Genomic DNA, 15,063 nt, shown 5'->3' on the forward strand with positions numbered 1-15,063 from the left:
CGAATGGCTTAGTACTAGCGCGATGGTACATCTTGTATATCTTGTAAATTACCCCACTAATAATGCATGGGATGTTACCAAACTTCTGCAGTAGTACACATAGGGTCTGTACTCACAAAACGAGGCATTTGAAAGTTTGTAAGTACATCAGGAGTTTATTTAAAAGAATAGTTGCCTGATAGCTTCTATCCTCGGCTGCTAACGCTACCGCTGCGTAGACGCCACTTCCGTGTTTACCCAGCCGATGCCGTCACACGTGTTTCACGCTAAAGTATGAAAAAGTTTCGCTGAGTTTTTATAAATGCTTGTATTATCAGGTCAACAAGTGTTGACAAGTGTTGACCTGATAATACAAGCATTTATAAACATTTAGCGAAACTTTTTGGTAACATTCCATGCATTATTAGTGGGGTAATTTACGAGATATACCCCCAGTACCATAGCGCTAGTACTAAGCCATTCGGCTGATAGCGGCTATCTTGACCAATGCTGACCATCGCTAAAAATGCTTCCGAGGGGGTATTTGGCTGGATGTCATGGTGGAAATTACCTCGGGTGCATTTTACTCCGAACCATCACTTTAATCAACCCTCAGCAGTAAACGCATATATTCATTCCTATTTTAAAGGGAAACTTTGTCGTTTTAAACTGTCATTTGCAGATACTGCCCACATTGTAGCGAGCGATACAAAGCCAGTTGACAACCCCAAGGTTTTGTTGGGCGTAGAAACACGGCTAATATAGCACACTTTACACTTCAAATCCTGCTAATCAGTGATGCTCTGTGTGGTCAAATGCAAAAAGGACTTACTCTTTAATCTTAATAGCTAAAATGATTTGATATTACTAAACAGTGAATAAATTATTAAAGGGCTGGGCTATTTGATAAATTAGCACCAAAACAAACTCATACAGAAACACAATGAAACACATGCACATGTGCTTCCCTGTTTTTAACAGCTGTCTCTTTCTTCAGCAAGTGTGACATGTGTGGTCTGGAGCCCAAGCAAACGGGCCAGATGTAACACTACAAATGAGCATTGCCGGTCATAACAATACAACACTTTTATTGTGAATATATTTTTACACAATAATCAACACCATGTTATAAACATTTTTTTTCTTTTCGGTTCATTTTCTCTTTTATACAGTAAATAGTATTATTGTACAAATGTATACAAAATGTATTCAGGCTAATCAAGTTCCACAAAAGAGTAATTCATGTACAGTATTAAAGCACAATCAGATATCGGGGAGGACACGCACATGCCTGCACATAGACAAGGGACCCCCACCCCCCCACACACACACAAGTCAACACGCGACTTTGATACACAGGCATCACCTGGACACTCAACAAGGTCACCACCAAGGCGAGGTGGAGAGAACTCAACAAAAACTCAACACACTTCGATGTGATCGTCGCAAGGCAATTACCTCTGGTGGGGGGTCACAAAGTTCTCTCCAACAGGCCCTGATGCTGATCATAGGCATAGACAGCGTTCAAACATGGAACAAGCTCATCCTCCGTGACATTGCAGCGGTTTCGACACTGAGCCTTCAGCGTCGGCTTCACAGCACTTGGAGCAAAACGTAGTGGAAACGAGCGTAAAAGGAGGGGAACAGCAAAGAGGAGGAAAACTAAAGAAACGGTCGTTTTGATATGCTGATCTCATTCACAAGTCATCTTGGCTCCTGAGTCTGGTTAGCCAGAAGAAAAAAAAAAGATCAGAAAAGGGACTAAATAAGAGAGAGGTGTTGGAACACAAGCTCAAGTCTGGTTTGTTTTTGATCGCGGAGGGAAATGATTTTTTCCCTGCCAGAATCAAAATCATGGGTTGTTTCAACAACTGCAGCAGATTTGGCCCATTTCACAACATAATACTGCAAAGGGCTAACCCATCTGCTGTGCCGCGGCTAGCATCATCATAGAAGCATACATGATAGAACACATCTCCGATCCGTATCCGGGAACAGACGGCTTGAGCTACTATGTAGGCACTGGGAATTTGATGCATCAAATTGAAGACAACCAAAGCTGTCAGACCAAGTACAAACATCCGAAATTCTCACTAATTCTCAGTGAGATATCTATCTATCTATCTATCTATCTATCTATCTATCTATCTATCTATCTATCTATCTATCTATCTATCTATCTATCTATCTATCTATCTATCTATCTATCTATCTATCTATCTATCTATCATTGGAACTTGAATAGTGATGCACGCCCACATCTGTGGAGTCTCTTGAAATAAACTAGCCTGCAGATTCTCTGTAGTAGGCCTGTGTGTGTCTGTGGTCCTTGGTCCTGTGTGGAGCTTTGGTGTCAGAGGACTGGTGTTGTCTTTAGCTCTGTACTGAGCACATGCTGCTACAATACAACACCTAACTAGTCACGTAATGCTAGTTGACTTTTTAGTACAAAAAAAATAGGTACAGTACATTTGAAAAAAACAAACAAACACTCCAACAAAGAGGGATATTATTCATAGTTGCACCAGTTGGCAAAAATAACCAATCATTGCTGCATAACGATCCATACGCAATACGTATAATAAGCAAACGATATCGACAACTAACACCAATCAACCGGCGTCGGTGAACATACGGTCTCGGAGGGATGTTCGGTTGGTAAAGTGGGCTCTTCGACCTCTGCTTAATGATTCAGAGAAACAAATGAGGCAGAATTAAAGGGTTTGGTTAGCTCTTACTCTTGCACCATAGGAGAGTATTGAGGAGTGTTTCATGGAGATGAGTGTGGCTGAGCACAGTGAACGTGCCTCTCCTTTGAAAAATGACGAGGAAATGAATGTGCACCCTTTGGCATTGGAAACGCTGAAACGGCCTTCAGAAAAAACTAAAATGTCTCGTTGCAAATATTCTGCATACATCCTGGATGGCAAGACTGGAGTGTCTTCTGGCCTCTTGTGGGATGAGATGATCAGTGTGTGTGTGGTCAGTGTGTGTGTGGAGGGGGGGGTCATGAGTGCTGTGAAGATGTGAGGAACCACAGCAACAGCAGTTGGAGCCCAAGCACTGGCCAAAGACGTGGGCTCAAGCTGGTCCCTCCTCCACAGTCAGAATCATCTTCCTGTTGGACAAATCGATTGTTAATCAATCAGATAAATGGTCGTGTCCTATACTTCCAATAGTATGGGGTGTCACGGTTCGATTTGACCTTTTTAAATTCCCAATTTGGTTTAATGTTTTTTTATATATTTAAATTATTTGAATTTATTATATCCATGCTTCATGGTTCGATTTAAATAATTGATTTAATATGTAATAACAAACTGTCAAACGACTCCATTGGTTGCTGTAGTCTTTAAATACTCGGCAGCCTTCAAATTGTAGTTTTTCTGTTAACGATGTTTATATGACTCCCGGGGAATGCACAATGTGGCCCCACCGGTATCGTTAGACAAGCAGGAGGATCGTCTCCTTTATCTCCGACTCCGGCTGTGGCAATGGTGTCTCGAAAAAGTGCTGCAGGCTATCAGCTGGTTTTTTTTGAAGATTGCCTACTTCCTTCAGGCACGTGCAACCAGGCGGGTTTAGAGGGGGAGAACATAGCGTGAGAACTGCCAATAGTCCTTTTTTAGTTTTTGATTTGGAAGGTTGAAATCAAAAGCTCATTTCGATCAACTGTCGATATAGAAATCGAAATTGTGACACCCCTATCCAGTAGCTCTACTCTAATACCACCATATTCATTACTTTAACTACCATTGAGGAGCAGGTCATGATTGTATTGTATCTGATTCTACGGTCCACCTATCATATTAAAGGCACAGTTCTACATTTGAGGAAACATGTTTATTCACTTTCTTCTAGATAAACAGATCGATATCTCTCTTTATTCTGAGCTAACTGGCTTCCAGTGGTAGCTTCATATCTACCAGGGTGGTTTGCATCAAGCGTCTCATCCATCTGTCAGCAAGAAATAAAACAAGCCTGTGTGTGTGTGTGTGTGTGTGTGTGTGTGTGTGTGTGTGCATGCCCACTGCCTATGAAAGTGTTTGGCTTTTCATTTTTGATGGGAGTATTCAGGATATCCGTGCATGCCAAAGGACTAAGGGAAAGAGTCGGGAGTCTTGTGTATTCAAAGGGCAGGAAAGCCACGTGGAGCTTCCTCTGTTTACTCCAGTGACAAAATGGACCGGCCCGAGACACAAGCCGTCTTCCTATGAGGAGCCGAGAAAAGTAATGGGGCCGCGGCCGGCTTTTACTCCGTCCAGCGACTTCCTCGGCCATTCCTCCCCTTCTCTTTCCCAGCACAGACTCAACATAAACATCAGGCGTATAAATTAAGAGTCCCGTGATGTGTGTGATCTACGCCTTCAGAACACAATGAAAGGCTCAGTTCACAAAGATATGGGAAATTATTTTTCCAAATATTTAGACGTCTTATAAACTGTTGAAAGTTGGGTGGCGAGGCGATGATCTCACACAGAAGTTATCCACCTTTGTTTCACCGATTTACCTCAAACGGTACAATGAACTCCCATCCGATCTCCAAATACATCCAAACGGGCTTACGTATTGTATTTGGTGTGCAAAGCATTAAACAATGCTAAATGAAACGGTTATGGCTGCATATGTATTTAAACGTAGTTTTGTGCTGCTATTATTGCATTGTGGTGAAATTAAATTGATTCTTTACTCTTTACTGCCAAGACGCAATCTGCTCTCCTTCTGTTGGGCTGAAAAAACATGAAAAAAAAAATAATAATAAAGAATAGGATGCCAAAGGAAGATGTAGCATTCTGTTAGGGAGCTAGCCATGCAATGAAGGGATACATACCAACTCTTTGTTATTAATGTTTGCAACATATAAATAATATGGAACGATTGTATAAATGTAGTGGATCAGCCTGAGTACGATAACTTCATGTCTTAGGTTGGTCCATGTTACTGGGATGGTTTGTGCTTTTAAAATAGCTGAAATGAGTAATACATACAATATTCCACCATAAATACTAATACATGAAGTTAATTTACTTTACTTCAAACCAACCATTGAAGCTGTGTGAGGACACTAACCCTGAACCCAGTACCAGAAACAACAAGAGAGGTGTGGGGCTCAATGGAGAACCTCTGCTGATTGGACACAGGGGCTCATCCTGCCAGGCAAGAGCAGCAGCCATTGGGATGCAGAATCATAAAACAAAAACGACAGAAGATGACTGAAAAGATCAAGTAACGCAAGACAAATAAACACTATTTAGTGACAATTGCATGCAAAATGAAAGAAATAAAGAATTACAAATGAATAAATAATAACAAAAAAAACAAAAACAATGAATAAATCAAGTATGGATAAAAGCAGTGCTTTGAATCTCTGTAGTGAAAGTAACAGAGCTGTTGTGTGGCTGCGTCTTACGTCTTCGTTGTTGTCGAAACACACGTCCGGCCCTTTGCGGTGTCTGGGGTTCTGAGCCAGCTCGCATGGATCTGGACCTTCAGCTGAACAGATACTCAGGAAAAAACTGGTTTACCATCAACAGCGCACATTTAAACACTTTATAGAGCAACTATTAAACGATTTGCTTAATTTGCCTGCTATGAAGATGTACTTTCAAATCCTCAACCTTGGTTGGAGGAGATATTTTGTTCTAGATAGTAGCTGATATTCTAACACCAAAGACACATCTAAGGCTCTAACAGAGGAAATCAGAAAGGAGGGCCTCGAAATAAATATACATGATACTTTATGTGGTCAAGCAGATTACATTTAAATGAATCTTTATCATGAAGTCATGATAACGATACTGTTTGTGTGTATTTATATTACACAGGTGTATTCGTTTTGTTGCAGTTAGTGTTGCTCGAAACATGCCCAATGCATTTTTTTGCAACCGTAATAAATAAGAGATGGTGTGTTTCTGATCCTAGGACGTAAAATGTCTCATTCTCTGGAAGGTTATGGATCCCTAATATGCACGCACACACACACACATATACTGCCGCTCTGCAACGTAATTCATCCCGATGGCTGTATGCAGGCCAGATGAATTAACACATAGACATCTGATCTGGGAGTAACGTGAAACAGGCTTTCCTATGCCGTGCATCTGCTTTACTGTTCACCCGTGAACATTCAGGAGGGACCTACTGCAAACGTCTTCGGAGTGTGTGTCCTTGTATTGAGAGTTTAACCCCCCCCCCGCCCTTCTCTTAAGGGGGACGGACGGAGGGCTGCAGAGTAAAAAGGATGTTGGACTTTTACGAGTTGAGTGAAAGGATACAGGGTTGCTCGGCCTGCCGCAGCGGCCTGGGGTCACATGACAAACATGTTGCCTTGGCATCGGTGATCAGGAACACCAAGTTGGTATTTGGCAGCTTCTCGGCACGATACATCCTAGAAAGCACACATGGCCACATGCACATACTGGTAAACGGCGTATAAAGAAATCATTCATTAAATTACCATGCAATAGCAATGTATATATTGCATTTGTATATAGATTATATAATATTGTATACACACACAGGTGTGTGCAGTTTCCCACATACATACACATTCATACCTCTCAGGATTGCCTTTTTATGGTAGTCGTGAGAGTTTCTGTGTCTACAGTCGTTAAAATTTGGGGATAAAGCACCAGGCGCGTGGGACTCATAACACTCAGTAATTACAGCCATATTTAACCCACTCCGACAGCCCAAATTGACACAAAAGGAGGTTAGAGCAAAGTGGATGTGCAGTGGTCCGTGAGTTTGAGTTTGAAGTATAGCCAGACTGCGAAGGAAGAAAAACAGATAAAAGAGCTTTTGTGCTTCCCTCTGCAATTCCGGCCACTGACAGATCAAGGTAAAGTGCATCTGATCAAAACTCATCCGAAACCAGCTGCCTGAAATCAGGCTGGAATAACAGAAAGAAGCCAGGAAACGCCAGACTATTCTGGACACGTCCCCGTAGACCATTAAACAGAAGGACGTCCAGGAAGAAGATTAGAGTAAGAGGAGGAAAATCCTATATAAGACAATCCCTTTGCAGTACGAGTGAACAGAGCCACTGGAAGTGGGAGCACATGCAGATTTGTACACGTACGCCCACATACCTGGAACAGTTTCCACAGTCCAGGACACCTGAGTAGGAGGTTTCATCATTGTCAAAGAAGTACTGAGTCTGCTCCGTGATGCAGCTTTCCTTAAACATGGCATCTGGGATGTCATCATCTGCTGACTCCGCTGGAAATAAGGGACAGGTTCAATGAAGTTAAAATGCAAGGAAAGATAACGTCTTGGGATTAAAATCAATCAAACGCTGACGGTTACGTTTCACACTATCACAGCTTCTGTTGCTCACCTGCCTCTGCATGGTTGGGGAATATGAGACCAAAGAAGAGCTGCTGGAGTATCGACCTAGACACGGAGAACGAAAAAATAAAAAATGAGTCACATGGATGAGTCAATATACCATCATTAACTTATTTGCACTGAACATCAAAACACTTTTAATAACAGCCACACATCTGTTGAAGGCTACAGTCACTGGTGTAAATGTCAAGGGAAATATCACTCGTTGTATTTTAAAGGCAGCTTATATTGCAGTTGGACGGCTGTACGAATTGTGATGCAGTGTAATGTTGTGTAACTGCCCTTGTCCTATACTGACCCAGGCAGCTCCATCCCTCAACAACACACAAGCCCATTCCCATGCAAACCTCCAGTACAGTACAAATGCACACCCACTCTTAAAAGCACGTGTAAACAAACACAACAAGTGGAAGGAACAAAAATGCAGGATCACAAAACGCACAACTTGTACACTCACCAGGCAGCAGTGGAGGCCCACCAGCCAATACTGAGCATGTCTGCAATGGTAGGCTGGAAAAGGACAGGAAGAGAAAGTCAGGTGGAGCTAACTCCAATAGAAAGTGGAGAAGGATGGAAAAAAGTCCGCCAGTCATTAATCCTGTTTTTTTTTTATTATTTGGACATTTTAAATTACTATTAAACTAAAAATAAAACCATATATATATTTGAAACCATAAAAATCAACATAGTTTTGTATCAATCGTTCTCTGCCTTACCAGCATGTAGAATAAAGACCAATTTATTCTAAATGGATACATGTGTAAATGCAAATATCTAACCACATAGACGGAGCGGGGTCCTGCTGCACCCTTGCTGTCTTTCTCCGGGTCGCAGACGGACTGGTAGTCATAGGTCTTGTTGAACGAGTACAGGGAGGTGTTGACCAGGTTGATCATCAGCACAGGATCCACCTCGCCAAAGAACTGACCTATCTAGACGGGTTCACATGCACACAAACACACACACACACACACGCAAATAAAAGTCAATAAACGTAGTGTCAGACTCTGCTAGTACAAACAACACATAAAGCTATGTACCATTTCCCCTCTATAGCCTCGGTCATAGCCTCTGCTGCACATCAGTCGCTGAAAATATGCATTTGTGTGCTTTGCCAATGAGGAAGAGCCCTTCAACCCTTCTGTGGCAGCCCATATAAACAGATGGCAGTCAACCTTTCACCCTGTGCTAAAGCAGTCTGGGTCGGTGGAGTCGAATGTGTGCTCCGGTGTCACCTGCTACCTGTGTCGGTGTCATGTTGGCATGTGAAAAGAAGATGGGAGGGCGGATATCCGAATGCTCAGAGACCATAAACTATATGCCAGACTGATGGTAGAATGGATCAAAGGCAACAGATGTCCTGCCTAGACTGTCATGTTAAGTTTCCAGACCTACAAGGGGCAAAGCAGTCCGAAAGAGTGGAGTGAACGCAGAGGAGCCGACTTACACAGGGGACACACTTCACTACAGTTTCCATGACTGACTAAAATCCATCAGAAGCTTCCCTTTGATCCTCCTCCAGCGGATAGTGCTTTGCTTTACCCGAGACATGGATGTACTGCTGTCTTGCAGGAATAGCTAACAGGCCATTCTCATAATTTAGCTGAGTCATAAGCCCTTTATCTGACCCCTATATGAGATTGATGGGTCCCCGTGACAGAGAGGGGCTAGGTATGCAGAAAGGTAGAGCAAATGAAGAAATATGAATCCTGGCAAAGTCTTTGATTTCAACCGATCCGACTGTGTGACTCCGGATATTTTATAGTTTGATGGCTTATCAATTACAAATCATTTGGAGGAAAAGTGAAGCATTCATGGGAAGAAAACAGCTGCTGGGTAACGCACCAGTGTGATGTACTCCTCCTGGTTGGACATGAGAAGAAATCCCCCATCATCCAGGATCACACAGTCTACATGCTGTCGGGGAAAAAATGATAAACGGTTTTAAAAACCCAATAAAATAAATGGTACAAATGAGTTTTTTTAAAAAGACATAATTACATTTGAATGTATGAATATATTCCAGGCACATTTTAGACACAAAGTTTTTTTCCTTGTAAGATAACATCATTTTCCGATCGAGGCCGTCGGCACAGCCTTGGTGAGAGAAAAACATCTCCGATTAGATTCAATAAAGCACATTGCTGTACCTTGTCATTCCTCAGACAGCCACAGATCTCATCCTTGCACTAATGGGGAGAAAAAGTGAGGCAGACAGGACAGATATTAATATTGCACACCGGCGGATAAATGTGTCGACGATGGCGTATGCAAAACAGATAAGCCGTATTTACACAACTTACATTCACTTTCAGTGTGGCATTCATAAAACTGTCCATCCAGAAGGAGATGTTGAGTTTCACTCCCACCACTGTGGAAAAAACACAGAACAGCCAGATGTACAGCTATTGACTCTTTTCATTTACGTTGCATCACAAGAATGAATCCATCGGGGATAAACCGGACTGACCTGCTGGTTTGAGAGTGACTTCGTCAATTGTGATGTCGACCGCTTTGCTCACCAGAACGGTTGACTCAGAAACAGGCTCCCTGCCCTCCGCTGCAAATTGAGAAGGGATACGCGAGGGAGGAGAAAAACATAATGGTGGCAATTTCACTTAAATCACGTTTTAAAACAGTGTTTGGCAGGGAACGTTTTCAGGATGAGGATCACAGTAAAACGGGAACAATCGCTATCCGTTGTGGGGAAATTCCACACATTTTTAGCTGCTCGTAATTTCTGCCAGCGGAGTCTGTGAGGCCGCTACATGTGTTAATCCAGTCAAGTGTAGCGGGACGCGTGGCTACATTACACCGACATTTTGCCTGTCCTGATGTCTGTTACAGAGATCAGTGGAGATGACAGGAAGTATACAGGGTTGGAGGGGAGGGGAGTGCTGAAAGACACGGCGGGGAAAAGGGGGGAAGGATGAAGACCGTGATATCAGAGGCTTGAGAGTGTGATCTTTGCCAGTAAGATTGGGATGACGTCCAAACGCAGAGAGCAGGACGGGCTTAGTGCCAGACCACATTGAGAATCCTCACAGATACAAAAGTGCATACGCACGCACGCACGCACACACACACACACACACACACACACACACACACACACACACACACACACAAGCTATCAAACTTTTCACAGAACTCACTGTTGAATGATGGAGCTGTGAAAATATAAATTTCATTGTCCAGGGTCCTTTTGTAGAAACTGGACTCGTACGTCTCAGGATTCTCGGTCCATTCTTCCCCGGCGCTGAAAACATTAATAAAGTCACATAATATTATATATGGACCATTATATCCATAAAGAATCCAGCAAATACGTTTGATCTATCAGGGGGGAAAAAAAAGTATATTTTAATCTACAGCCAAATGTTAGTCATCGAAATACAAGTCACACCCAATGCAGTTGATATATGTCAGGGGCATGATCCAGTAAAAGCAATTACGGATCATGTTTCATGTGTTATAGGCAGGGGGATTATGCATTCATCTTCAGCTGGAATATTATATTCTGACCAAGTGGAGCCCCCCCATATTTAGCCCAGACAAAAGTAGCAGGAAGGAAATTGGGGAAATGAGCTGCGTTTGGCAGCTGGATGTGCAGATTTGACCCATGTCCTCTTACTGGCTGGGAAATAACCCAGTGGAGCAGGTGAGTAAAGCAGCCAAAGCGCTCAACCTAAGAGCATTACAGTCTGTATCCGTTTTCATGTCACACATTTACACCGCCAGATATTCGCCGTTAAACCGAGTAGAAGGGAGAGTACCTTCTTGGGTAGAGTCTTGTGATTCCTCCATCTGTGGCTACAAATCTGGCCAGCACTCCATCCCTGACAACATGGAAAACAACAAACATCAAAGCCAATCGCACTGGCAAACACTCGAAAAAAGCGTCTGTGAACTATGAAGCCGAGCTGCAGGCATGACACAAATTATTTCATGGCCACTTGTCTCTATATGTCCTAATGTTAAACAGATACCCCATGTAAGTGTGCGTTCAGATTATTTCAGACAAGCGGGCATGCCATGAAAGGAAGCACACGGATGTACTCATTTTACTTTACTCCAAAAACAGCATGTCTTGGCAGAGCTTGGCACGGCCGGGTGTGATATAGATTTCACACTTTGCTTTCATCGTGTTTCTCTCGTTAGACGCGATCAAATCGGAAACCAAAGCAATGAAACTCTGGGCTCGGCCGGCAAATCGGGCACGATATAAGCATCATCAGCGAGCAACAGTGTGCACATGTAACACAGATTTCCAAACAAGAAAAAAACGGACGGAGGTACAGAAGGTTTAGTACTTACACCGTCTGCTCCCTCCACAGTTTGACCAGATCAGCTGTCAGACCCGCGTCCAGGATGAGTCGATTCACCAGAGACATGTTACCTGTGGATTTAAGACAGGATACATGGAAACAATGCCAGCCATATTGTTCACGAATCTCGACAAGGAAGATGAATATGCTTTTAGCTCACACAAGAGTTACTACTCGTGCCAATGAGCAAATCACTTAGCCTAGTATTTCTTTCTTTTTTTTTTCTCTCGCAAAATCTGTTCACTTGCTAACAGAAAGGATACAGAGGAGACAAGTGATTAAGTATCTGATGCTGGAAGTCAGGTTGAAAAAGAGCAGGTGTGTTGAGCCAAATCCGCTCGCTGGATAAACGAGGGATAAAATCTCATGGTACTCGTTAGGAAATCATCCAGCGGGGGAGACATGTTTTCGTCTGAGTGGTTATTCGACAGCCAGACAGCAGGACGGACTTGGTGAAGGATTGGCTTTTGCAGCTTTTGGAGACAGATGATGGCGAGATATAGAGTTTGAACCCCGTGGTCAAGAAAAGTACATTAATAACACTGTCAAAAAAATGTTTTCCCTTGGGTGTGGTTTGAGAAGTCATTGTGAGACCATACAGCACAAAGAAAGGAATGGATGCATATATGCTTGACCTTCAGATGGATCACAGACACCTCGACGCATCAGCTGGATAACAGCGGTAAGATCAATTACATGATGACAAATCAAACATGAGTCACTGCCTAGTGTGACAACATCGGGCTTCTAGGAAACTCAGTCGATGGGGCTGATGTCACTCTGCTTAGCCCACACCGATCCGGTGACCGCACTGATGACCTGACCTTCAGATGCTGAGCTTTGTGATATCAGAGTGGAAAATGTGTCAACGGCGGAGAAGATGAACGACTCACATGCATCTGGAGCGCTGCTCTCGATGGACTGGCTGAAGTCGACGAGAAACTGTGTGTTGTTGAGCGACAACTTCAGCTCTTTGCAGTACTCCCTGCAGGAACAGTATCGATCAGTTTAAATCGCAGCTCCTCGTTTGTTCCCGTGCAGTGAACGTGGGTCAGGATCACTCACCTTGGAGCGATGAAGGTGTAACCAAACTCATCGAACCTCTCCTGCTGGATGGTGTCCATGGCTTTTGAAAACACACAAAAATACTTGTTTAGGTGATACGTGGGGGATATTCCATACTGCAATATGGGGGGTAAAATAGGGATTTCTGGAATGAAATGTGTATATTTAGGATAAACCCCTTGAGATGTATCATCTAATGTTTGAACACATAACACAATCACTACATAAGAACAGAGAAATGACAAGAAAAAACAAAATAATAATAATACATTTGAGAAAAAGAACAGAAAACAACGTACATACACAAAAAAAAAAGAGAAAAAGACAAACCATAGACATTATAATATCAATGCATTGCTGTTTATGCTGTGAGATGGCTTCATAAATTCAGAAACACAAAAACGAGTGGGTGGTCTCACACACACACACACATGTGGGACAGATATGAGGTGACGGTATGATATGAGGTGGTAGTGAGTGTGTGGACGGAGATGCAGTTGGGAGGAATGAGAGAATGAGTGAGAAATACTTGCCTTCTTGCCCTGTTGTGACCCCCAGAGAGACATAGATGAGGAGAGGAGAAAGACAACAGGTGATAAAATGCATCTGACAAATGAAGACATACCTCGGGAAAATATGCATACGATTGTAAATAATTTCCCACAGTGAAATAATATGAGACCGCTGGACATTCTTTAAATACATTCAGTCCACTTTCTATTAATGCAGAGCAGGAAATGCTGAGAGGGCGTCAGGCTGCGTGGGCATGCAGGAGAACAACATGTAAACATACAGCCGTCGTAAAAAGAAAAATTCCTTCCACTCTATGCGTCGTCTGCCCCGGCTCTGGATTTCATTTGAAAATAGTGCCGGGTAATTCTTATCTCATAAATGACATGACAGGCACGGACGGCCATCATTCACTGGTCTCTTAAAATGAAGACATTTTGGACATTGCCTTTTAAAATATATCGAGTCGTGTGGTGCAGTCTGCGAAAAAAATTACGGAGCGCTGAGTTTCCTCTGGGTCACGGAAATCTGGTTCAGGATGAAACGACGTCCTTCACATAAAACATAACAGGCAGATTCATTGTCCCTCTGTCTCTGCAGACTGGGCAGGGTGTCTCGATGTCCAACTGCTTTCCACATACATTCTTTTCTCTTCTTTTTTTTTTTTTTCTGTCTTTACTTCTCTGTCACCATCTCTTCAATCCCAGTATTAGGTCATTCATTCAGCACATGCAGCATTTCTCCCGTATGCATGTGGATATTCGTCCATCAGACCTTTGACTAGACCCTCCATAATGTATTAGGACGACAAGTGGCTGCAGGAAGCACCTACTGCAGGAAAGTGATAAGAGGTTTTTTTCGAGGTATTGGTGGTCTGGCTCCAGTGTGAAACTTTATCCGGCTGTACAAAGTACTTTAGAGTCCCTATCAGAGTAGGCCGTGGCAGAGAGGCATGGTGTGATACTTTCTTTAACAGGCCTGTAAACATTCTGACAGCCTTTATGGCACGGCGACAGAGTCGTTATGGCAGAGACGGAGTGATACAGAGGCCGAAAAGCACTCAGTCAAAACCTCATCTGCTGCAATGACTGCGCCATTAGCCGTTTATGCTTTGTGGTGTGGCATCAAAGTTATGAAAAATCAACTCAAGCCAGATGGTTATGTGCTGATTCCGGTGTTTTTTTCCCCCCTTCTAATTATAACCCTCGATCACAGAGACTGTCCACCCATGCATCTATAAAGTCATGATTAAGCATTCTTACTTCGGAGTCCATCCATCCATCTGTCCATAATCATGCAAACAGAGGAAAAACATGCTCATGGAAGGGCATCACATGGCAAAATGAAGAGGGAAGACATAGAATGGTGAGTACTTGCCCCATGAAGAAGCTGGAGGATTGAAAGGAGAGAATAACATCAGAATCAAAATGTGAATACAAAGAAACGGCAGCTGCCACATACTGTTGTGTGCTTATGTAAGAGTATTGTCCTTGTGATTATTAGTTATATTCTGAGCTGTTTGGAGAAGCAGCCAGAGTATATCACCCAGCAAAAAACAGCCTTGAGAGCGAAAAAAATATGAGCTGACGAAAAAGGGGGAAGCGGAGAGATATATTAGAGGGAATAAAGAGAATGAGGTGAGGATAGGTTTACAGATTAGCTGGAGAAACGGAGGAAAACAGACACATGGAGAAAACAATCTAGAGAAAAGTCTGTCTGCTTCAGGCTACAGTTAGCACGAAAAAATGTACAAAAGAAAGGCACATTTATGGCATGAAACATAGTGAAAAGTATGGAGGGCAGAAGGAGGACAAAAAAGGGTTGGTAGGAG

At 42.9% G+C, this 15,063-nt stretch overlaps 1 protein-coding gene across 1 annotated transcript in view; it reads right to left on the reverse strand.

The window, feature by feature from the left end:
• Positions 1 to 1,050: 1,050 nt before the first annotated feature.
• The window catches only part of LOC311018146 (voltage-dependent calcium channel subunit alpha-2/delta-1), a 48,274-nt gene continuing 34,261 nt past the window's right edge, over positions 1,051 to 15,063 (reverse strand). Inside the window, exons 24-40 of the mRNA XM_084016959.1 lie at positions 12,723 to 12,783; positions 12,551 to 12,642; positions 11,647 to 11,728; positions 11,106 to 11,168; positions 10,485 to 10,588; positions 9,800 to 9,889; positions 9,633 to 9,700; positions 9,480 to 9,518; positions 9,175 to 9,246; positions 8,109 to 8,261; positions 7,787 to 7,839; positions 7,319 to 7,374; positions 7,071 to 7,200; positions 6,255 to 6,367; positions 5,390 to 5,472; positions 5,050 to 5,129; positions 1,051 to 3,097 (exon numbers count right to left, since the gene is read on the reverse strand). Coding sequence (XP_083873085.1) covers positions 3,061 to 3,097; positions 5,050 to 5,129; positions 5,390 to 5,472; positions 6,255 to 6,367; positions 7,071 to 7,200; positions 7,319 to 7,374; positions 7,787 to 7,839; positions 8,109 to 8,261; positions 9,175 to 9,246; positions 9,480 to 9,518; positions 9,633 to 9,700; positions 9,800 to 9,889; positions 10,485 to 10,588; positions 11,106 to 11,168; positions 11,647 to 11,728; positions 12,551 to 12,642; positions 12,723 to 12,783 — 1,376 coding nt within the window. The 3' untranslated portion in view covers positions 1,051 to 3,060. The remainder of the gene's footprint in view (positions 3,098 to 5,049; positions 5,130 to 5,389; positions 5,473 to 6,254; positions 6,368 to 7,070; positions 7,201 to 7,318; positions 7,375 to 7,786; positions 7,840 to 8,108; positions 8,262 to 9,174; positions 9,247 to 9,479; positions 9,519 to 9,632; positions 9,701 to 9,799; positions 9,890 to 10,484; positions 10,589 to 11,105; positions 11,169 to 11,646; positions 11,729 to 12,550; positions 12,643 to 12,722; positions 12,784 to 15,063) is intronic.

Source organism: Eutrigla gurnardus (assembly GCF_963514095.1).
Source record: "Eutrigla gurnardus genome assembly, chromosome: 9".
Lineage (NCBI taxonomy): Eukaryota > Metazoa > Chordata > Actinopteri > Perciformes > Triglidae > Eutrigla > Eutrigla gurnardus.